Genomic DNA, 25169 nt, shown 5'->3' with positions numbered 1-25169 from the left:
AAGGGCACTTGGTACAGGCGAGGATTTGTTTAAGAGACCCTGATGAACCACAGAAGTTCATTTCATTCATTCATTTGACAAACATTTATCGAAAGCCTACTATGTACTAAGTAAGCACTGTTTCAGGTGGTGGGGGTACCTGTGAGAAAAATAGGCAAAGCTACCTGCCTTTGTAGAGCTTGTAGTGGTGGGAGACATACATAAATTAAGATGTAACCTGTCAAGTAGTGATAAGAGCTATGGAGAAACATCAAGCAGTGGGGAAGGCCGATGTGTGCTGGGTGGTGCTGGGTTGCCCATCATTCTGCAGGCAACATGGGATTAGGGTCTGAAGAGTTAGGGTGGGTGGCCTCAGAGTCCTGGACCTTTTAAAGCAACTAAAGGATGTGGGACTACAAGGCATAAAGGGACCAGCCCTGGTGGTCTCAAGGCAGGTAAAATATAAGTCTGTGGGTGTTGGTGGGATAGAGGGATGGAAGATGGGGTTCTTGCCAGAAGCCTGCAGAGTCCTGGGGCTTTTTTTACTCCTTGGAGTGGTAATAGAAAGTCTGGTTGGGGTGAGATGATCTCTCATCCTGAACGCAGAGGCCCCACTCACCCTTTACTTCTGATAATGGAGGGTAAATGTCAGAAGGAGGAGTGGTTTTACCTGGCACATGTCCTAGAAACTGGCCTGGGAGAGCTTGGAGCACTCGGGTTCTCTCAACTAGTTTTTCCCCTCCATTATTCTCCTTAATATAAAAAAAATAATTCTGTGAAAAATATCTCTTCTTACAAAAGATAAGGGGGATTACACACATCAGTTTGTGAAGTGCTACTGGATACAGGAAGCCTCTGCAGACACTCTGCCCTTCATTTAGTATTCTGTGGGCCTCTCCTCCCAGATCTGATGTCTCACTGTGTCCTCGTGAGAAATTTGGCACAATTGCTTTGTAGAAAAAGAAAAACACAAAGGTTTGTGCACCCTTCTTGATCTTCCTGCCAAGTTGTAAGCTATTGGAGGGGAAGGGCTGCCTTATTTTCACTTCTGTTCCTCCACAACACCAGCACAATGTTTTGCACAAAATGAGTGGTTAATGTAAAATATATAACATTTATTAAGTCCCTAAATTCTTGTGTTTGCAACAGTGACCTAAAACTTGACAACGTGATGCTGGATTCTGAGGGCCATATCAAGATCGCTGATTTTGGCATGTGTAAGGAGAACATCTGGGATGGGGTGACCACCAAGACGTTCTGCGGCACTCCAGACTACATTGCCCCTGAGGTGAGAGCCAATGGGACCCCAGTGCCCATTGCACCGATGACCCCTGTTCCCTACGTGGCTGCAGTAGAGCAAACCTCAGACTATCCTCCTCCCATACACCAGGTCATCCCTTTGAGATTGTGCATGCAGATTAACTCAGCACACATCCAAAAGCTCAGGACCAAAATACATCAAGGTTTGAGAGAAATTTAAATGAAACTCAAAAGAACCATCCATCACATAGCCATAAAATTTTTCGTCAAGCTGCTGTGGCTCATAGCCACTGATGATACCTCCTAATTGTGACATTGCAGTGTTTGTTAAGAGGAGGGAAATGAGAGAGAGAGGTCCCCTGGGCTGACCGATGATATAGGGTGTGTCTTAACAGGTATGCAGTAATTCTACTGAACCCTGGTGGACTCGGAATTTTTCTTCTGGTGATGAAGATACAAATGAAAGGGTGAAGATTTAATTCTAGTACCCCCTCCCTTCCTAAAGGAAATGGTCAGTTGCTGAATGAGTTTCCCCAACACATCATGGGTCAAAAATTTGTGCCAGAGGATAGTTTTCCTTTTTCTCTGAATTGATGCCCAGATAGGTTTCTTTCTGTGCAGTCTGTTACTAGGCTTTTTTAAGAAATGGAACCGAGGGTGTGGCACAGACTCTCAGAAATGGACATTCTGGAATTCCTCTTTCCTTGACTGTCTATCACTTCATATGTAACAATGGTGACAGGAGACCCCATGCAATTAAATAACTCAGCACAAAATTTAAAACCTGCATTCTCTTGTACCAAAGCAGGTCCTCTTCCAGGAATCTAGTTCCTGGAAACACACACAGGTAGAAGGATATGTATTCAAAACCCTTTCTTCACCAAAGCACTATTTTTGGCAGACAACCTCAATGACTATCAGTAAAGGAATGGTTAGCTCCACTATTCAACATTTGTATTAGGAAATAATATGCAGCCTTTATGAAGTGCAGAGTACATCTGTATATACTAACTTAAACAATAGCTATCAGTCAGGGAATGGGCAGTAGACTGAACTATTTATAGTATAAAATACTGCTGACATTGATTCAAAAGTGTGAGTTAGATATAGATGTAGATATGGAAAGATCTTTAAGACTATTGTTAAGAGAAAAAAATCAAGGTCAGACTGATGAATGCAACATGATACCCATTGTGGAAAATTAAACAATACGCAGAACACTGCTATATGTTTCTTCTGAGTATGTACATGAGTGTGTAAGAGCATGGAAAATCTAGAAGATTACAGGTTTTATAACATTGGCTACCTTTGGGGTTAAAGGCATGGTAGAGAGAAATCTAGCTCAATCTGTATAGTTTAAAATTTTCACAATGCAAATGTATTTTTTATTATAATACTGGAATCATTTGAAAAACACCCTTTAAAAGAATTAATCCTTTTTAGGACCCCATGGAGTTTTCCTTATGTGGCCTACCGTGGTTTATTGTCAGACATGTTCTTGTTCTTCCTGAACTGCCTTGAGTTCCATAATCTCTGGCTCTCTTGCTGCATTTGACAGTCGCCTGAGGAGCTTTTAAAATGTAGGCATCCTCCTGGATGGATGGAATCAGACTCTCTGCAGGGTGGGGCCCAATGTCCGTGGTTTTCAACAGTTGCCTGGGGGTTGTGATGCCAGTATGCCCAAGGGGCCCCCTCTCCAGCCCACTGATGGAGTAAGGGGCAGGTTTGGCTTCTCCCAGCTTCACCATCAGCTAACCATCACCTCCAGCACCTTCTTTCACATCCTCAGTCTCTCTTCTCCTTTGTAACAAGATTAAGTTGTTAGGTCCTCAGGAAGATCAATATGAAGTGAAGTGAAGATACTGATACAGTGAGAAGTGTCCTCACAGAAAGCCTTCCCCGTGGTGGTTCATTCTCCTTGGAGGACGTTTCTGATCTGAGCAGAACCTCAGGTGGGACGTGCCATTTTATAAATGGACCAAATTTGTGGAGACACATTTACTTAATAAAATAAGCAATCACTGAATTAGAGAACTTTCCAGTAATAGCAAACATTTTGAGGATGTAATATATAAGAGGCATATATTTTTCTTCCATCCTCACAACCCCTATGACATCATAGATATCATTGTGAACTTTGGTAGATGAAGAAACTGAAATTTAAAGAAGTTATGTTTCTTCTTCCAAGGTTGCACAGCTGTGCAGTAGCAGTCAGGATCCGAAGTTGGGACTTTGACCTTTCACCTTTGCTCTATCACCTCTGAACCCCTTTGATACATAGTTTTATACCCTACATACTGAAATATGGATGGTCACAACTATTCTAGATTTTGACATGCCCTAGCAATTTGGTAATAAGTATAAAAAATCTGAAAATTGACTTCCAGCCAAGATGGAGGTGTAGGTAGATACATTTTGCCTCCTCCCACAACCAAAAGAAGGAAAACACCAAATTTAAAAACAAAAAACAACCATAACTGCCAGAAAATCGAACTGTATGGACCAACAACTAAGGAGTTAAAGAAGAAACATTCATTCAGACTAGTAGAAGGGGTAGAGATGGGCAGCCAGGGTGCTCATCAAGGCAGCAGCTGGAGCACCTGATGAGTGAATTGGCAGCTGACAGACTAGGGTGGACAAAGCTGTGGCTGGCAGACCAGTCAGTCCCACATTAACTGGGAGGAACAACTGGGGAGTGAGACAGACCACGCAACCCAGGTTTCCAGTGCAGGGAAATAAGGCCTCAAAACCTCTCACTGAAAAAACCTGTGGGGGTTGCAGCAGCAGAAAAAACTCCCAGCCTCACAGGAGAGTTTGTTGGAGAGGCCCACAGGGTCCTAAATTGTATGCATAGCCACCCACCTGGGAATCAGCACCAGAAGGGCCCAATTTGCTTGTGGGTAGCAGGGGAAGTGACTGAAAGCACCCTGAGAGCTGAGCAAACAGCATTGTTCCCTCTGTGACCCCTCCCCAACATACAGTGCTACAACAGCAGCAATGGAGGTTGCTCTGCCCTGGTGAATACTTGAGGCCCTTCCCCTTGCAATGTAACAGCTGTGAGGAGACAAAGAAATATGGCCCAAATGAAAGAACACATCAAAGCTCCAGAAAAAAAACAACTAAGCAACAAAGAGATAGCTGACCCATCAGATGCACTGTTTAACACACTGGTAATCAGGATGCCCACAGAAATGGTTGAATATGGTCACAAAAGAGAGGAAAAAGTGAAGACTGTGCAAGTGAAAAAAAGGAAAATACAGGGAACAACAGTGATAGAAAGGAAACCAGGACTCAAATCAACGATTTGTATCACAAGGAAGACATGAACATTCAACTGAAACAGAATGAAGAAACAAGAATTCAAAAAAATAAGGAGAGGCTTAGAAACCTCCAGGATAACATTAAACATTCCGATATCCAAATCATAGAGGTGCCAGAAGAAGAAGAGGAAGAGCAAGAAATTGGGAACTTATTTGAGAAAATAATGAAAGAGGACTTCCCTAACCTGACAAAGGAAATAGACTCCCAGGAAGTCCAGGAAGCTCAGAGAGTCCCAAAGTTGGACCCAAGGAAGCATACACCAAGACACATCATAATTACATTAGCCAAGATTAAAGATAAGGAGAGAATCTTAAAAGCAGCAAGAGAAAAGGAGACAGTTACCTACAAAGGAGTGCCCACAAGACTATCAGCTGATTTCTCAAAAGAAACCTTGCAGGCAAGAAGGGGCTGGAAAGAAGTATTCCAAGTCATGAAAGACAGGGACCTACATCCCAGATTGCTGTATTCAGCAAAGTTATAATTTAGAATGGAGGGCAGATAAAGTGCTTCCCAGATAAAGTCAAGTTAAAGGAGCTCATCATCACCAAGCCCTTATTATATGAAATGTTAAAGGGACTTATCTAAGAAAAATAAGATGATCAACATTATGTATGAATAGTGAAATGACAACAAATGCACGACTATCAACAACTGAACCTAAAAAACAAAAACAAAAAACAAGCTAAGCAAACAACTAGAACAGGAACAGAATCACAACAATGGAGATCTCATGGAAGGTTGTCATTGGGGAAGGGGAGGGGGAGAATGGAGGAAAAGGTACAGGGAATAAGTAGCATAAATGGTAGGTACAAAATGGACAAAGGAAGGTTAAGAATAGTATAGGAAATGGAGAAGCCAAAGAACTTATATGTATGACCCATGGACATGAACGAAGGATGGGGAATGCTGGTTGGGAAGGGGTGGGCAGGGCAGAGGGGACTAAAGGGGGGGAAATGGGACAAATGTAATTGCATAATCGATAAAATATACTGAAAAAAAAGAAATGCGAAAAAAAGAGAAAACTTGAAAACTGTATATATCAGTTGATCCCCCAATTCTACTTCTAGGTATTTATTTATTTGTTTATTTTTTTAGGAAAAAAATGTCACTTTATTTGTATACTTAAAAAGTTGCACATAGAAACTTATAATACAGTACCGTGGAACAGGAAGGACTGTCAGGGAAAAGGAAGGGTGTTGCCTTCCACACTGTCTTCCAGGTTAGGAATTGATCTTCAGAAAATAACTAGTCAAATGTCAAAACGTCTATACAAGCATCTATATGTAGCATCAGAGAAACCTAATCAATTGGGATTTGATAAGATAGATTTTGGGTAGTCATTCAGTGGAATGCTATATTAAGGTAAACCTGATTGTGTTGACATACAAGTATTAACATGGAAATTTTAAGTAAATAAATTTATTCCATACATTAAAGTGTTTATGTTTATGTAAAACATATACATACACACAGAGCTTAATATGTGTTAATAGTAAAGAACCTGGAAGAAAATAGATTAAATATCAATCATAACTTTTCTCTTGATTAAGGATTATGGGTGATTTTAATTGTATTCTCTTATCTATATTTTTAAATAAATAGTAAAATATTAATAAATGCTATTACATTTTTAACTTAATTTTTAAAATTTGGGTGAATAAAAACATACAATTTACCATCTTAACCATTTCTAAATATACAGTTCTGTAGTAATAAGTATATTCACGTTGTTTTATAAATGTTATTACTTTTATAATGAGAAACAAAGACAGTTTTTCTTCTTAAAAGGTCACACTCACTGTATTAAAATTTAAAATAACACACTATACTAAGTGACTCCAAAAGACACAGATGTTTTCCCCACCTGCAGGTGCCTCTGAAAGGAATATCCATCTTTCCAAGGGTGAAGAAACAGCTTGGGTGGATGCCGGGTTCCTTGTCCTCTGTTTTAGACAGTGGCCTGCATCTGGGTCAGTGACAGTGAATTTAATTTTTCACAATAGGCAGGTGACAGGCAGAGGAAGACCTCTCCCTCCACCCCGCCCCCAGCAATGATCACTCTCACTGTGGAGGGGCATGTTCAGTCTCCAGCTGTGAAGGAAACCTGCACGCTTCCCTGATGGACTGCCTTCTGTCTTCCAGATAATTGCTTATCAGCCATACGGGAAGTCAGTGGACTGGTGGGCATTTGGAGTCCTGCTGTATGAAATGCTGGCTGGTCAGGTAATTGAATTTTAACTGATTTGTAGGAAAAGTCCTCCCTCCACCCCATCTGTGTGTTTTCTTTAGAAGAAAGTGTCAACTTGATACCCACCCATAAATCTGAACCTCTCTGACTTCCATGGCCTTGCGTCGACCCTAGCCTGTTGGCTGTTTTTCCTTATCTTCTTGCTGACAGCCCTGGAGTGCAGCCTCCCTGGGGGCCGCAGGGAGGAGAGCCTGCTGGTTTGAGACAGTTGGGGAGGTTCAGGTAGGAATCCTCTTCACACCCCGTCTTCTGTCCCACAGGCACCCTTTGAAGGGGAGGATGAGGATGAACTCTTCCAGTCCATCATGGAACACAATGTGGCTTATCCTAAGTCCATGTCCAAGGAAGCGGTGGCCATCTGCAAAGGGGTGAGTGAGCTCCTGAGAGCTTTGGGCCAGGACCTCCACATCCAGGGTGCAGGTTGTTCCCTGCACCAGGATGCCCCACCTGGGAGGAGGGACGGAGACCGAGCTCCACCTCCCACCCCACTTGGCAACCCCAAGTCCAGGCTCAGACCTTCTGCCTCCCAGAGGAAACAGCACTTTTTCTCATTTGCATAACAGTGCTGTAGAGGCCCACCTGTAACTGCATCTTGATGCTGGCTGGGCTCCAGCCTCTGGCCCAGCACAAGGAACCCTGACTGGAATAAATGAGCCAGGAAGCAGAGATCCAGCGGAAGAGTTGGATCACGTGGGAAGATGAGAATGGTCTGCAGCATGAATCCACAGCCATGCCTGGGACTGCTGTGTGTGTGTGGTTAATTCTAAGAGCATGTGGGTTTTGTTTGAAGAAAATATACTTTTGAAGGATTCTCTAAATAAGCTGACCCAAATTCAGTCACCCTAACTCTCCACCTGCCCCCTACTCAACACCCAAACAGCAGAGAGCATGCACATTTGTACACATTCAGCTTATGTAAATCACACTTGTGAAAGAGGCAGGACACCTGTTTTCAGGAAGAGATTGCTTGTTGTGCATCTGGTGCTAGGCCAGCACGTGCTCACAGTGACCCAGGTTGAGTCCCTGGACATGAATGGGCCCCACCTTCAGTGCCATTGGACTGACCTGACATGCTTTTGTATTTTGCAAAGGGCTCTGTGTGGCTTGAAAACTATATGCCTTTAAACACATTATCCAAATGTGGTAACTTTCCACCTGTGACAAGTGTGAAAGCAACACTACGAGGCCTTGGAGAATAAAACCCAGAAATGCCGCCGTTTTCAAGGCATGATCTCAAGGTTAGAGCGTGGCTGTGCCTTCTAGTGGGTTCCCACTTGTGTGTCTGAATAAAGCAGACCTGCCAGTCCTAGATCCTGGAGTGTTTGCAGATTCTCCATTGCCCGCTCCAGCCCTGCTCTTCCTGAGTGGCCAGGTGCCATGTGAGCTGCCCTGGGTGATGGAATGCTGGAACACTTCGGTGGTTTGGGCCAGCCTCTCACCACCTTGATAAGTCTAGGTGCACCTTGTCACACCTGCGCAATTCCCACTCTTAGTGAATCACCTAAGCTTGGTGTTTAAGCTGCCTAGGTTATCCCTGGGGATCAGTCTCAATTTCTAACATCTTAAAGTGAATTGGTTAAAAATATTTTCTGTGAAGTTATGAGACGGGGACAGAGAATTGAGACCTATAGGTTCGTTAGAAGCTTAAGTTAGGCTTATAGAAAAAAGAGGGCACAGAATGAGGCCAGTGCAGACCCCTATAGATTTTATGGTAGGGAGGGACAGGGAGGACGCCGCCCACTGAAATTTTAGTTTGTTTAGTGATTGCCAACATTTAAAAATCAGGGATGTCCTGTAAACATTCAGCTTTCCAGTATCTTAAAAAATGCAATGTTGCCATGGTGAGCCTGGCATTCCTGCAAAGCACATCAGCTGGATTGGGAGCCAGTGCCCCCTTTAGATGGAACGTGTTCTCTCCAATTTGTAAAATTCCCCAGGTGACCCAGTTTCATCTGGCTTCAAATCCTGATCCCAGCATTATAAGCCCTTTGACACAAGGAAATGGTTTGACCTCATCTGTAGATCAAGGCCAGTGATAGGACTACACATAGGGTTCTCAGTGATTAAAGGAGTTAGTGTGTGTGAATCACTTAGAATAGAGCCAGGTGCTCTGCCTCCAAACCCTTGAGCTTTATTGTTACTGTTACTAATTCTGGCACTACTGTGTTACATGCCAGACTCCTCTTGGCACTTGAGTTTGTTCTCCAATGATAGGAATTTTTTAAGTGGGGGATTTTGGAGATCAAAAGCCCCTTTACAAATCTCAACCTTCAGCTTTCTAGGTGCATGGTCTTGATCAAGTTAACTTTGTATCGCTGGGATTTTATTTCTTGGTATTCATTGAACAGAGTTTTTGAGAGTGTTAAATGACGTAACATAAGAGAAAGCTTCTTGAGTGGTGTTGGCATATAGTAGGTGCTCAATACACACTCAGGACCTTTCCCCATCACAACTCTGCCTGGCCTGGACAGCTGAGGATTCTAAGTGGGTCATGGAAGGAGAGAGACTTTTCCAGGTCAGCTGCATTCAGCTTCAGCTCCAATTAGCAGTTTCCCTAGTAGAGCAGATTTCTATTAACTCAGGACCCATAACCTTCAGGGTTAACTGGGGTGACTTTCCAACTACTGGGTTTGGGGACCTTTCTGAGTTGAATGGGCTGAGTCCAGTATGAGTTCTTCCTTCAAGGCTGAGCTGCCAAAGAAGAGGTGATGCTCAAGTGAACAGCCAAATGCTTCCTGCTGATCAGTAGGTCCCAGGGGATTTGTCTGGGAGGCTATCAGAGACAGGAACCACTGATTAAATCCAGCCGTCTGCATAGCTTCAGGCACATGGCCGGAGTGCAGGAACTGGACAGAGCCTCCTGTTAGCGTGGGTCATTTCTGCAGTGGCTTTTCTGTGCTTGACATCCTCCTACTTAGATGAAAATTAAGCAAGGCTTTTGGATGCAGTCTCAATTCAAATGAATATGCTCTTTCTGTACCCACTCTATTTTCTATCAAAGAAAAAAATCAGTATATATTTGCTCAGATTGCCACTCCCACTTTGAACAAACTTTGAGAAGACAGAAGCCCAAATTGGCTACACATCTACATGAAAACAAGCAGAGACTGTGTAGGACAGAGCTGCAAAGCATTGGATCAGGCAGATCTGTTCAGGTCACGGCTGTGTGACTTATCTGTGTGATGTAGACAAATTACTACTTAACTGGACCCATTTCATTTTTTTTGTCTGGAAGATGAGGATAATAGCTGCTAAGAGCTCAAAGTGTTGTTACAAAGGCGAAAGTATAATGGGTGGGGCTGGGAAGCCTTTGGCACGGAGCCTTCTCAGTGCATGGAACCCTTACTGATACTATTGTTAGTAATAGTACTAGTAGCCACGATTTCAAAGCCCTTTCTTTCCTCCATCCTAATCCTAACAAATATCAAAGCTTGGCTCAATTTGCTCACCCTCCATAGGCCCTTCCTTCCTGACTAAGCCAAGCCACAAATATCTCAGGGGAAACCACACATGAATTCTTCCATTTTTCTTTAAAAGCTCAAGTTTTGGAGTTAGGCAATGGTGGGATCCAATCCCTGCCATTTACTATCTCTGAGTCCTTGCTAGTTGCTCAACCTCTGTGTCAACTGCCTTGTCATTTAAATGGAAAAATGATATATACAACTCACAGGGTTATTGTCAGAATCGGGTAAGATTGTGCGTGAAAATAAACAGTTAGCTTAAAACGTTAAGTGCCCAGTTATTTTTCCCTTGAAAGATAAAGCACATATGGCAAGTATGTGCATATGGGGGTCAGGAGGAGGTAGTTTCTGATGGAAAATTGTTTTGTATGCAGGACTCAGCGAAGCTGATTGTCCAACAGAGCAGGTGTGACTTGCTGGGTTCCTCCTTTCCCTGTAACCAGCAAATCCTGGGCAAAATCTGCGGGTTCTGACATCACGGGCTGCTGGGCATCTGCTCAATTCTGGGAAACTTTTTGGACTTACATGTTCTAATAATTTTTGTTTTGACTTTTGATGCCCTTTCGTTGGTACTTTTTTCAAATCATCCCTCTTCCATTTTCACGTTGTACATTGGCTGAAGTTGTAAGCTGCTTTGGATTCATTTACAATAGGAAGCCTGTCTGGTTTCATCTTGGAGCATCTATTCATTTTGTTATTTAGCATTGGCTCCAAGACCCAAAGATGGAAGGTTTTGATAATTAAGTAATTTAAATGAAACACCAAAGAAACCTCAACAGAATCTAGTATAATGTGTGATGCAAGGGGAATGAGCTGGACTAGGTTTTGACAACTTAATGAGTTTTCATTTTGTAATTACTTGAAACTTGGGTCAGTCCATTTGACTAATAGTTTTTTTCTGTTTTGTCATTTTCACAAGGGCTTTACTGAGAAGTACAAATATTATCTGAATGAATGTGTCTTTTGCCTTGGTTCAACTCGTTTTCTTGTGGTGGGAGGGGAATTTGAAGATATTGAAACTGTTCTCATGAAATGTAGCAGTAATTGCATGAAACAAATTCTTGAACCAAAATTCATCATGTGACATTTCTAACTTGAAGTTCAGAGCTTGATTAACTGCAGGGATCTTGCTCTGGGATGAGTAGCTATTGGTGCTATTGTTGGGTCTGCCTATTAGAAAGCCCTGGCTGGGAAATTATTGCTGGGATGAAAAGCAAAAAATAAAATTAGTTGGGGTTCTTTTTTTTTCAGAGTTTTTTTTCAATTGTAGCTTACATTTAATATTATTCTGTGTTAGTTTTACTGGGGACTTTTTAATATGCTTTCTTCCCTAATTCATTAGAGGAATCACTTCAGTCTCTCAAGTGTCCCCTTCTGAAGTTCATGAAATTGAATGTTTCTTTCTCTCAAAGCTGATGACCAAACACCCAGGCAAACGTCTGGGTTGTGGACCTGAAGGTGAACGTGACATCAAAGAGCATGCATTCTTCAGGTACATCGATTGGGAGAAACTTGAACGCAAAGAGATCCAGCCTCCGTATAAGCCAAAATCTGTAAGTAGGCCGTGCCCTGACTGCTGGGCACACCGCACCCGCCCCCACCGCCCACACACACATGCCGGTTCCCTGTCCCAGTGAGTGCACACCCTGCTCTTGGAGGGGCAGGTGTGGACGTGGCCACTTGCATTGCCCACATATCTGTGCAAAGTCACTGGTAAAAATGGAGATTTCCATTTATGCAGTCTAGCCTCTACTCATGTGGGAAAGATGATGAATATTGAGTTTATCTCATCAATTCAGTTACTGTAACTGTCTTTGCTGGTGGCTTTCCAGGAGTGGTTCTTTGGTGAGCAGCACTCAGATCCACATTCAGACTATGTATGGTAAAGAATCTAATTTTGTGTTAGTTTTCCCTTGGTTCAATGGTGTCATTTTCTCTTCATACTAACATTGAAAAAGTCATTTTTTTAATTTCAACAGTATTTAAATTTAATTCTGAAATACACACTGTATCTTAGTCAGTAAATAGGTGGCTCCCTACTAAAGGGAAAGAAGATGAAGCAGAAGCCAAACTGCTCACGGGCCTGCTGGAGGCTCTGCATGTAGCTATGATGCTGAGGTAACTGTTATAACATAAGAAGGGATATCTCATATTCCCACCGCTGCCCACACATGAAGGTGTTCTGTCCCCCAAAACTCGGGAGAGAGTACTTGTCAGCATCTGAATTCATCAGATCAGTGAATCTGCTGGGAGGATATTTCTTTGTTAGATAAGCAGAACAGAAACCTGGTGACTTTATTATGGGTTGTAAAACTGCCCACTGAGGCTGAAAAGTAAACATAAATATTATCGTAGAAACCTGAAGTTGTAAGAGTCTCGGATGTGAAGAAAATGATCATGATAACCGTACAAATTTTTATTATTAGTTATTACTATTATTAATTCCTTGGCCACTCTCTATGGGCCACACATCGTATTAAGCAATTCGCATGTAGCATCTAATTAAGTCCTCACCACAACTTGTTTATAATGGAAGAGGAAAGGGAGGCTTGGAGAACTTGAGTGTTCAGTCCCAATTCACTTAGCTAGTGTGTAAGGGAGCCAGGATTCAGGCAGTTGGACCCCATCAGAGGCATGCAGGAATGCCCAGGGAAAAGGACAGGTAGTTTAAGAAAGCCTCCCAGGTGATTCTCTCATCTCCCTAGTCCTGCACATCTCAAATGATTAGGAGACAGCTGCTCTGTGAGTCCTGTTTCTCTCTGGACACTTCCTGGTGTTAGGAAACAGGTCTCTTAGGCAGCCAGTTCCAATGTGTGGTTCTTCCAATTGTTGCATACTTGTACACTGATATCATATCAGCCTCCCAGAACTGCCATCTTTGGGTCCTGTTTGGTCACCCAGAGCCTCTTTCTCTGTAGACAGGAGCTTGCAAATGCTGGTCTTATGCTCCTGATTCTTGTGATTTCCAGACTCAATACCTCCCCACCTCCCACACGCACATACCTGCAAGCATGTCCCATATGACTTCACCTCCATGTCTCTATTGCCCTCCAGCTAATCAACACCCATGTAAAATACAGGCATAGGATTGAGCTCAATATTCCCAATAGTGTCTGACTTTTAGTGAATACAGTGGGTCCAACAGTCTGTTGGTTATTCTAGAGATGGTGAACTTGGATGAGTCAGTTTCCCTCTCTGCTCCTATTTCATCATCTGTAATATGGTGATAGTAATAGTTTCTCTATGAGAGGACCATCTTCACATAAAACACTCAGCATGTGCCTGGTACAAGAGAATTGGCAATGATTTGTTAGTGTCACACATTTATGAAGGTCTCATGTGCAGTGTCTTCAAGGGCACAGCGTCGGTCCTGCTGATGCTTTTCCTTAAGAGAATGTTTCTTTGTGCACTTCGGGGTTGGAGAGGGGCCTGCGAGTCAAGAGCAATATTATCACTTTTATTAACCCATTTGGAAAAAGAGCAAAAGGCAATCTGGAGAGAAGAATGGGTTGTCCATTCAGGAAACTCAGAGGTGGGCCCTTCATTTGGCCAGAGGAAAGATGCAAATGCTCTCATCGCCACCAGCTTTGAACCTTGTGATACTGGGGTCCAGCTTTAGTGATAGGCAGTGGTTTTCATAGTTTGGTCTCCTGCCCAGCAATGTCAGCATCCCTGGAGACACCAGAAGCTCTGAGGGTGAGGCCCTCCATGGAGTCTGGCACACGTTCCAGGCTGTTACCACTGTGGAGTTCAGTGTGAAATCTGAGGCAGGAGAGGTGAGCAGAGGCCAGAGGAGTATGGACCTGAGGAAAATCTCTTTAAGAGGAAGACCCTGTTTCTCACCAGTCTGGGTGAGGGGTTGTGGCTTCCAGGAATAGGTCACAGACTCAGGTGTCTAAAAGGCAAGACAGGTAATGAAAATGAGGGAGGGGGGAGTGGTGAGGACAGAGGCCACCTGGAGAACTGACAGGCTGTCTAAAAGGTCCAGAGGGTCTTTATTTCCAGCTGGACAGCTGGAAGACTCTCTTGCCCATTATGACCATTGTAATCTTTCTATATCATCCAGGAGAATAACGGCTGTTTTTTCCTGAGCACCCTCTGGAAGCCAGCACCTGGGCTGGCCGGCTTTGCTGGGCAGGGAGGCAGGCACTCCGCCCTCCATTCTTATCAAGACTTTTATGTGAAATCTATTTTTTGATATATTGGTGACAAATCTTTAAAAATTAGACACAATTCAGGGCAAATAAAACACATATGTGAGCCGTGTGTGGCCGTGGGCTGTCAGTTTGTAACCTCTGGGGTGGTGATTATTCAACTTCAGGTTGATGTTCAGCCAATTCCCATTAGTTCTGGTTATTTACAACCAGAGTCTGTTCTGACTGGTCAAATATTTTGACTATTCCTGCTAAGCAATAATGGCTATAAAAGGTCCAGCCCAGTGTCTGGCTCACCAAAGGTCCTTGGGAAAGGTAGCTGTTCTTATGAAGAATAAAAAAGATTACAGTAATTAGTAATGGTCAACAGGATCCTTCAGCTGTTGTGCTTTTGATATGGCTTTCAACTGGTCAGTGTCTTGAATTCTGTGGCATATGTTTAAACAATGACTTTCAAAGCAGTGACTGGATGGGGCTTATATAGTTCAAGATGGTCTACCCTGACTCGAAGGGGAAGCAGGCACTGCCCTTGATGTCCTCAGACTGAATTAGAAATAATGATAATGAATATACCACCCACTCATTTGAGGCAAATTGAGCATATACCTTTCATGTCACACACACCCCCATCTAAGTATTTCACATTTCCCCTCCCCACACCTTCTGCAGGGCTCAGGGCCAGTGCTTGTGGAGTCCCATGTGCCTTGTGAGATATTAAAATGCATGTGTGAATCTGTTGGTGTTCCTGATTGACACATGCCATTAAATAGAATGAGGCAAGAAAAAAAACATGGGCAATAACAAAGGAGTATATCCAAACATCAGTAGAGGTCTTTATTATTGTAGGTCATTAAAATAATTTTAAATGGGTTTTTAAAGTTGTTCTCATTGCCATCTTTTATAGTGGCAAGGGGTTGTTCACAGAGTGTTGTTCAAAACTACTAGAACATACTAGCTTTGTGTTTTGTTTCAGGACACAGAGTAATCTTTTAAATGTGCATCCAATTGTATCACTCTCTTGCTTCAAGCCCTACCCCCACCAATGGCTCTCTGCTGGTCCCCAAATACTGTCTTTTGTTCCTTAACATGTATGGCTTTTGGCAACTTCCCAGGTCCATCCTCTGCTCCTCCCCAGCCTGAGCTGACGGTGAGAACCAGCATTTCTGAACTTCTTGCAGCACCTGTCTTCCCTTTCTGGCTTTGTCCATGTGGAACCTTCTCCTGGATTCCCCAAGCCTTTCCTGCCACCCAGCCCTTCCCACTACCCTTCCCTCCTGGCACCTTGCTCCTTTCCCTCATTAAAAAGCAGAATGTCACCCTCCCAGGGAGGCTCTTGTTGGTCCTGAGTGGTAATCCTGTGCTAGTGTCCTATCAACAAACTCATCACATGCTCTGTTGTAATTTCTTGTTCAATATCTTGTATGTCTTTCTGATGAGACTAAATGATCATGACAGTTGCCCTTTAGTCTCATCAAAAAGGCTTAGCATATTACAGATACTTAATAATTTTTATTGAGTAAACAAATGAATAAATGCATGGCTCTATAATAAGATACTACAATGTATTCAGCTAAGGAATGTAAGGGATTCTGTGGGGACCTTTTCATGCAGGGCTGTCACATGGCTGCTGACTTGTATCTGCCATGGCGCCACATCACTGTGCAGTGTGCACCCATTGGGTGCTGGTGAAGGGTCTGATGTATGGCTGCTTGCACTCTGCGTGGAGAGGGCTGTGACTCCTGCCATCTGTCATCACCCAGGCAAGTGCCACAGGTACCATGATGTAGCCTAGCAGAGCCTCTTAAACATAATGTACACACACATGTCACCTGAGTATCTGATTAAAATGTGGATTCTGATTCAGTGGGTCTGGGGTCCAACCTGAGATTGAGAATTGCCCATATACTCCCAGGTGACAAAATGCTGCTGGCCATGGGCTATGTTTTGTGTGACAGGGGCTGGAACATGGTTCTATGAGGTGGTGCCAGCTGGTGAGTTGGTTGGCAGATCCTGTTGCCACTGGCGCACCATGTTGCATGGTGAGGGCTGTACTGAAGGGGTAATAAGCTTTAGTACAGACATTAGTGCTGGTGAATGTGGATCAGATGTGTAGCAGGCTGTCTTGGGTCAGTGTGATAGGTACGAGGTGCTAGTCTGTGTGCTGAAGGGCAGAGTATGTGGCCGAGTACATTCTGAAGCAATGGGCTGAGAGGTATATGTCCTGGTTCTGTCCTCTGTGGTGACATTGTCATGTGCTCTGAGTCATTCATTCAGAAGGTGTTTATTGAGGATAGGTACTGTTTTAGGTAAAGGCAGGGACTTTTACTATTCATAGCAATAAAGACAGTAAAAATCTCTGCCCTCATGGAACTTATATTTTAGAGGGAGCAGGCAAATGACACAGAAATCAGTGAGTATGTTAGAAGTCACTAAGCATTGTGGAGGGATGGGGCCTGGGAGAGCTGGGTCAGGGAGAAGTCAGTTTTAAACAGGGTGATGGAAGGCGTCAGTGAGAAAGGGACATTTCATCAAAAATGGGGAGAAGGGGAGAGGATGGGTGGATCAAATATATATCTGGGGGTGGGGGCGTGGCTCAGGTGGTAGCAACAAATGCAAAGACCTGGAGGCAGAAGCTTACCTGGCACATTCAGGAACAGCAAAGGCAAGGTGGCAGAGCTGAGTGGCTGACAAAGAGACAAAGGAGATGAGATCAGAGTGGCCACTGTAGGATCTTTGACTTCTACACCAGATGAAATGAGTGGCCTTTGGGGTCTATGAGCAGAGAAAGAGCTTGATCTAACTTTGGGTTTTAAAGGAGCACTCTGACTTCCGCAGATGCAAGGGTGAAACAGGAGATGGGCTATGAGGCTCTTGCAATAACCCAGAGCTATTTTAGAGCCTCTGGGTATGTTCATCTTGGCATCCGTAGCCCCGCCCAGTTCCTGTCCCTGACACCTTTTAGGTGCCCAATACCTCCTCCATGGGGCACAAAGGATGTCTGCATAAATGCGCTTCGAGTGTAATGTGTGGTCTCTCTAAGTCTGGGCACTGGTGGAAAGCAGAATGAACTAATGAAATCAGTTATTGGGAAAGCTTTGGAATGGGAGTGCTGGCTTGCAGGGAGGGTGTAGGGCAGGGCATGGCTGGGCAATGGGTAATACTTCCTCCTGTCAGTGTAAATGACATGGCAGTATGGAAGGCTCTGGGTGCTGAGGGCTGTAACCGAGGCATTCCTGGACTTTGTCTGTGCCATAATCCAGGATGCATTGAGGCCACACTGTGGGTGAGCATGTTTTATTGGAGAATGTGCAGTATGTGGCATTGTGTGATCTCACAGTATAACATATGTTATCATACATAGTATGTTTAAATTGAAAGCCTGACTGCGATTTTGATGGCATTCATATATTGTTATTATTTGCCTTAGTGAAGTCCAGTAGTGTCCATAACACCTATTGCAGGGCTCACTGGGAAAATGAGGTAGGACCACATACCTTGGGCTCAAGGTTCTAGCTGACTCCCAGTGGGTGGCAGAGATTCAGCAAGTTTGAAAATGAGAGAGAAGTAAGTAGGCGACAAGAACACCCTGCACCATTACAGTCCATGGAGCCTTAGACACTAGAGCGTGTCAGCCACCTCCCCCCATGGAAACATGGCTCAATATTGTTCTGAAGAATGATCAGTGTGATCATCCATTCACTCTGAGCAGGGCCTGAGGAGTACAGCCAGAGGAGAAGCAGGCATTAAGAAGATCCCTTGTCCCTCTACCTTGTCACCATGGGCAGCGTCAGTACCATCTTAACATGATCAGCACACTCCCTCCCACTTTCCTTCCATTCCAGCCTAGCTGTCAGGCCTCACACCCTGCAAACTGCAGTACTACAGACTGATTCCATCATCCCTGCTCTTGTAGGTCATTCTCATCTTCACTTCACGTAAAGCCCTGGAGAATTTTGAGGCATTTGCACATCAGAAAAGCCTCAGAATCTTACAAAGCAAGAAAGCAGAGCCTCTGTCCCCACCCTACTGTATTCCAGCCTTTCACCTAATATCTTTCCAACACACTGCATATGCTCTGTGGTTGCTCAGCACCCCCACACTCTGGGAGTATAAATGCTGCACTGCTTCAGAAACTAAAGTGTGCTCACCAGACTTGACTTCTGGGTTATTCTGTCATCCAAAAACATTGTTTATGCTGCTGAGGTCAAAAGCATTGAGTACTGCTTTTCTGAGCTGCACTTCTGTCCATTGACATTCTCCTCCAAACCCAATTGCCCTTCTCACTGTATGAGTGTCTGTGTGTGTGTGTCTGAATGTGTGTTTGAGGCACTGACATTTCTGAATTGAAACTACAGCATGTACACCTTTGTATGTTTGCTACTAATACTCCAAATTCAAGACCTCAGAAAGGAATATCACTTTTACTTCATCTGATATAAGAAAAGAGTTAAAGCTCCCTCAAAGTACCAAGTGCTCAAAAGTACAATACCTTTTGGGAAACAGGAATTTAAAATAATTCTCATAAAATTTGTGCTATTCAAATACATTAGAAGCAATCCTGAGTTCTTGTCTGTGCCAGGCACTCTCTTTAAGTGCCTTCCAGTCATTACCTCATCCAATTCTCAAACAACTCTATGAGATAGGTGTCGTTCTCACCACACTGCGGGTAACGGGTAAGGGCGTACAGCTTAGAAAGGCTAGGTCTTTTGCTCAAGGTTCAGGGGCAGCAGGTGGTAGAGCCAGGACTTGCACCATGGACTCCACTCTGCTGAACATCCTTGGGAAGATTATTAGGAGCACTAGGAGCTCCTTTTAAGGTTTTGATTGCACTAATGCAAGAAAGTTAGAATAACACCATCTAATGGTTTCTGTTACATAATAGAAAAAGGACTAAGTATTCGTACAATTCAAATGATTTTAAATTTGTTTTAAAGTATTGCCACAAATAAGTAGCATATTCACACCTTTTATAATTCACTGGTAAGCTTTTAAAAGATGCAGATCTCACTAGTTCCTTAAGGCTTTGATTTTGAGGCTGACAAAAGATAGCAGACTTTGACTAACCTCTGGAAGCAGGGCATGGCAGCATCCAAAATGAGGCACTGAAGACAGGCTCATTGAGGGGGAGATTTCGGCACTTGGTGCTATTTGTTCCTTTGGTGATCCAGAGTGTGGGGTTGGCAGAGACCTTAATTAAAGCATTAGGCTACTTTAGCATACTGACTAACAAATAGCCAACAGTCATTTAGGACACAAAGCCATGTGTCTACCTGCTTATCTCTCCTCCCCACCCGCCCACCCACTCAACCATGGAGCCCCTATAGAAACTGCAGATCAAACTAGGATCCCTTGGGATGGTTGGAAATGGCAGATTCTGGGCCACTGAAGTTCCTAAATCACTTGCCAGGGGCATGACTTTGAGCTGTCCCCTGGCAAAGAAGCCAACAGTTTGAATTGAACCGGTAGACAGGAAGGTCACATTGCTAGGGGGAGCATGAAACATATCTTAGGATATGTCTGGCAATAACTACTGGAGTATCGTAGAAGTCAAAAATTAAAAGATACCTGCTAACTGGAATTCAATTCCTCCATTCTATGGATGAGAAGTGGAATCCCAGAGATTTGCTTACCTGCCTTCACAGGGAATAAAGCAGAATCAGAGCAAGAAAACTGACATTCCATTTAATAGATACAGGGCTTTATTAGTAACACCATTTATAGTAATAATAAAGTGGATCATGCATGTTCTATTAAATTTTACTAGAGAGCAGAGCACTCTATTTTATGAATCTCATTACAACCCCATAAAATAGATGTTATTATTATCTCCTCTGTACTCTTAAGGAAACAGGCTTGGAGAGGTGAAGTAACCCGACCATGGTTAGTTACACAGCTAGTAAGACTGAGTGCCAATGTAATTTAAACTCCTGTTTCTTTACTTCCAAAGCCCTGATTGGCCTCTACAATGTTTCTTCTCACATCTGCCAAACTCACCTGCACAGATATGGGATTCGAACTGTTCTTGGTCCAACTCTGAGTTTAAGTACTTTATTGGGTGATGGGCTCTGTTCAGTGAATATTCATGGAGTCAGCTTCTTGGATTCTGTTCTCTGGCCTGCCCTGGTTGCAATTCTTATCACAATGTCCAAGAAAGTTATTGGCCAAATGGTGAGAGAACTTGAGGAAATAAGCAGATGGATCCAGAGAGACTAGGTCAAGCAGAATATGGATTGAGAGTCAAATGAACCCAGGATTCAAATATCACCTTTGCTGTTCAGCAGCTGAGTAAAAAGATGGGCAGGTAACTCAACCCCTCTGAGCCTCCACAAATGCGGGCTCTCCAGACACAGGTTCAGTCCCCTTGGCCTCAGCTGGTAGCCACACCTTCTAAGTCAGGGGAGAAATTAAGGCCAGTGTGTACCTGTGGGTGGTGGCTCCCAGTTTCCTGCACCTGCATAGTCATCTTGCCCTCTTTAACCTCCTTCCCTCTGGTGAACGCACTCATGTAAGACTTTCCTGCCTCTCCTGCTCTCAACCCCCCTCCTTCCATCTGCTTTGCACATATCCTCTGTCTAGTCTGTGCCTACAGCTTCTCTCTATAATACTCAAAGCTCCTGTGGTTGCAAATAGGAACCTGGTTTAAACTGACATTTAAACAATAATTTTTTTAAGTATTCAGTTATGGCCAGATTCAATAATGTCAAAAGGAATCCATTTCTCATATCCCTTGGGTTGCCTTCCTCTGTGTGGACTTTATTCTTCGTTCTCAGAAGGCTTTCTAGGATACGTAGCTGCTCCAAACTTACATCCCATTATCTGAGCAACTTCTGGGAAAAAAAAAAAAAAGCTTTCTTTTCCTAAAATTCCCAGCATCCTGGAACTCAATCTTACTGGAAGATATTGGGACAGTTGGCCATCTTGAAAGCACTCACTGAGCTGGGAGGTAGGGGGTAGAATGGACTGATTGGTCAGGTCTGGGTCACCTGCCAAGGGACTGGCTCTACCCCTATCTAGACCAGACATGTTGAGAGAGGAGAAAGAGTGGGTCCTCTTGCTGGAAAAAGAAGGAATGCCTGCTGAGTGGGCCAAACCAGCAGATGTCCACTCTGATTCTTTCCAGGCTCTTCTTCCTCATCACACACACATGCTACATCATTCTCATCTTAAACACCCCTTCCCTCAGGTGTGGGGTTCCTCCTTTCTACTATTAGGGCTACTGCCCTATCTTGTCATATACACTTTTGAAAGAGTTGCCAGTTCTTTCTCTCTCCACTTAATTATAATCCATTCTTTCCTCAATTTGGTGCAATCTAGCTTCTTCCCCCACTACTCTATTGAAATTTCTCCTACTCAGTCAGCAATGACCTCAAAGTGGCCTTCTCTCATAGGCTTGTCTTATGTTTCTTGATCTCACTATTTTATTTGATACTTTGATCTTCCTCCCATTAAAAAATCTGAAAAAAGTAAAATATTCAAACAGCATCAAAAGCTATGCAGTATAATTAAGTACCTCCCACCCAACCCCTAGCTAGGCACCTTGGTTCACTTTCCCAGAGCTGCCCACTGTGGCCAGGCTCTGGTGTGACTTCTGGAGGTCAAGTTTCAGCACAGGTTCAGCACAGAGACTCCACATCACACACCTTACTGTTAGAATGTCATGTTTGATTCCATGCTTTGCTCCACTCCCATCCATCTTGATGATTGTTTTTTTAAAATATATTTTATTGATTATGCTCTTTACAGTTGTCCCATTTTTCCCCCTTTATTCCCCTCCACCCATCACCCCCCTCCCACCTGCCTTCCCCTGCCCTTAGTTCATGTGCATGGGTTGTGTATATAAATTCTTTGGCTTCTACATTTCCTATACTATTCTTAACCTCCCTATGTCTATTTTGTACCTGCCATTTATGCTTCTTATTCCCTGTATCTTTTTCCCCATTCTCCCCACTCCACCTTCCCACTGATAACTCTCCATGTGATCTCAATTTCGGTGATTCTGTTCCTGTTCTAGTTGTTTGCTTAGCTTGTTTTTTGTTTTTTTTAGGTTCGGTTGTTGATAGTTGTGACTTTGTTGTCATTTTACTGTTCATAGTTTTTTATCTTCTTCTTTTCCTTAGATAAGTCCCTTTAATATTTCATACAATAAGGGCTTGGTGATGATGAACTCCTTTAATTTGACCTTATCTGGGAAGCACTTTATCTGCCCTTCCATTCTAAATTATAGCTTTGCTGGATAGAGTAACCTTGGATGTGGATCCTTGCCTTTCATACTTGGAATACTTCTTTCCAGCCCTTTCTTGCCTATAAGGTTTCTTTTGAGAAATCAGCTGACAGTCTTACGGGTACTCCTTTGTCGGTAATTGTCTCCTTTTCTCTTTTTGCTTCTAGGATTCTTTCCTTCATTTTAGTCTTGGCTAATGTAATTATGATGTGAGTTGGTGTGTGCTTCCTTGGGTCCAACTTCTTTGGGACTCTCTGAGCTTCCTGAACTTCCTGGAAGTCTATTTTCTTTGCCAGATTGGGGAAGTTCTTCTTCATTATTTTCTCAAATAAATTTTTAATTTCTTGCTCTTCCTCTTGCCCTTCCAACACTCCTATGATTTGGATGTTGGAATATTTAAAGTTGTCCCAGAGGTTACTAAGTCTCGCCTCACTTTTTTGAATTCTTGTTTCTTCATTCTGTTTCAGTTGGATGTTTATTTCTTCCTTTTGCTCCAAACCATTGATTTGAGTCCCAGTTTCCTTCCCATCACTGTTGTCCCTGTGCATTTTCCTTTAATTCACTTTTCATAGCCTTCACTTTTTCCTCTTTTGTGACCATATTCAATCATTGCTATGAGCATCCTGATTACCAGTATTTTGAACTGTGGATCTGATAGGTCAGCTATCTCTTTGTTGCTTAGTTGTTTTTTTTCTGGAGCTTTGATCTGTTCTTTCATTTGGGCCATATTTCTTTGTCTCCTCACAGCTGTTACATTGCAAGGGGCAGGGCCTCAAGTATTCACCAGGGCAGAGCAACCTCCATTGCTGCTGTTGTAGCACTGTATGTTGGGGAGGGGTCACAGAGGGAACAATGCTGTTTGCTCAGCTCTCAGGGTGCTTTCAGTCACTTCCCCTGCTACCCACAAGCAAATTGGGCCCTTCTGGTGCTGATTCCCAGGTGGGTGGCTATGCATACAATTTAGGACCCTGTGGGCCTCTCCAACAAACTCTCCTGTGAGGCTGGGAGTTTTTTTCTGCTGCTACAACCCCCACAGGTTTTTTCAGTGAGAGGTTTTGAGGCCTTATTTCCCTGCACTGGAAACCTGGGTTGCATGGTCTGTCTCATTCCCCAGTTGTTCCTCCCAGTTTATCTGCATGCAAATGTGAGACTGCCAAGTCCACCAGCCACCACCTTGGCTGGTCCACAAGCTACCATGTTGCCTGCCCCAGTCCTCCAGCTGCTGCCTTCTGCCAGTCCTCTCCACCCCAGCTTCCCATCTCTACCCCTCCTACTGGTCTGGATGAATGTTTCTTCTTTAACTCCTTGGTTGTTGGACTTCCATACAGTTCAATTTTCTGGCAGTTCTGGTTGCTTTTTGTTTTTAAATTTGTTATTGTCCTTCTTTTGGTTGTGCAAGGATGCACAGTGTATCTACCTATGCCTTGGAGATTGCTTTTATTAGCACATCAAAATGTTCTTCATCCTTTTAATAGTTTCCTGGTTTCCTGTATGTGTAAGTGTATCTGTAGGACATAAATTCAGGCTCCTTCACTCTTCTCCTTTGTTTTTAATGGCACTGGGCTCACTGAGTTTCCTTCTGCCTCCACAACCACTCCCAGTAGAAATAGTACTCCATGGAGACTTCTAATGTCAGGAGAATTTAATTCTAATTGTCAGGAGGGACAAATATGCCCATGACCTAGAAAAGGAGAGAAAATGAGTTTAGTTCTTGTTTATTTACAAGTGCAGTTTTTTGAAAACAATCATAAGACATCCCAACTAGGGTATGAAAAACGGCAATTCACAAGTGGTATGTGAGTCTGCTTGAAATGTCATTTCTAGGAGCAAGGCTTGGGTAGGAGTGGCAATGTGTCCCTTTTGTCCCTGGACACACATCTTTCCATCACTTCCTCTAAGGGGGAGCTTCAGGCCCTGGCTTCACCTTGCAGGTCCCTCACATGTCCCACCAGCCTTGGTAAGAAAGATTTTGTTTTGTGTCTTAAGTGCCTGTAACTATAGCAGTCATATCCTAGGATAGGTTAGGGTATGGCAGGGCCCCTCTGTTACCAGACCATAGCCAGCTCACTGGGCAGGACTCAGTACTCAACAGCTCATCAGTCAGTCAGTACTCAACAGTAGCTAACAGCTATCTTGTGAAATATTTTATGCATATGTTATCAAGTTATCCTCACTGCACACTACAAAGTAGCTACATTTGCCATAACAAAAAACTTGGCTTAGGTAACTTAGCTAACTTGATTAAAGGTGGTATAGTTGGGGAGCGATGGCACCAAGATTGGTGCCCAGGTTAACATAACTGTAAGTCCATGCCACATGAGTGGTGTAATTTATAAGGCAGCAAGATATGGCCTTTGGAATCAAGCAGCTGAGACTCTGAATCATGGTTCTTCCCCTGTATGACCCTGACCAAATTATTAAGTTTTCAGATTATCTGTTAGGTGCAGATAATTTTTGTACTTCCTATCTCACAGACCTGTTAGAATCAAAGCTATAAAAACATAGGCAAATAAAAGGATAATTAC

General features: G+C 43.4%; 1 protein-coding gene across 1 annotated transcript in view; it reads left to right on the top strand.

The window, feature by feature from the left end:
* Positions 1-25169, top strand: part of PRKCB (protein kinase C beta) — a 352458-nt gene that overhangs the window by 313815 nt on the left and 13474 nt on the right. The window contains 4 exon segments of the mRNA XM_036021374.1: positions 1129-1267; positions 6703-6783; positions 7069-7176; positions 11682-11822. Of these exon segments, the coding sequence (XP_035877267.1) occupies positions 1129-1267; positions 6703-6783; positions 7069-7176; positions 11682-11822 (469 nt within the window).

This window comes from Phyllostomus discolor, chromosome 3 (genome assembly GCF_004126475.2).
Source record: "Phyllostomus discolor isolate MPI-MPIP mPhyDis1 chromosome 3, mPhyDis1.pri.v3, whole genome shotgun sequence".
NCBI classification, from domain to species: Eukaryota; Metazoa; Chordata; class Mammalia; order Chiroptera; family Phyllostomidae; genus Phyllostomus; species Phyllostomus discolor.
This window is presented reverse-complemented; position numbering and strand designations above follow the sequence as displayed.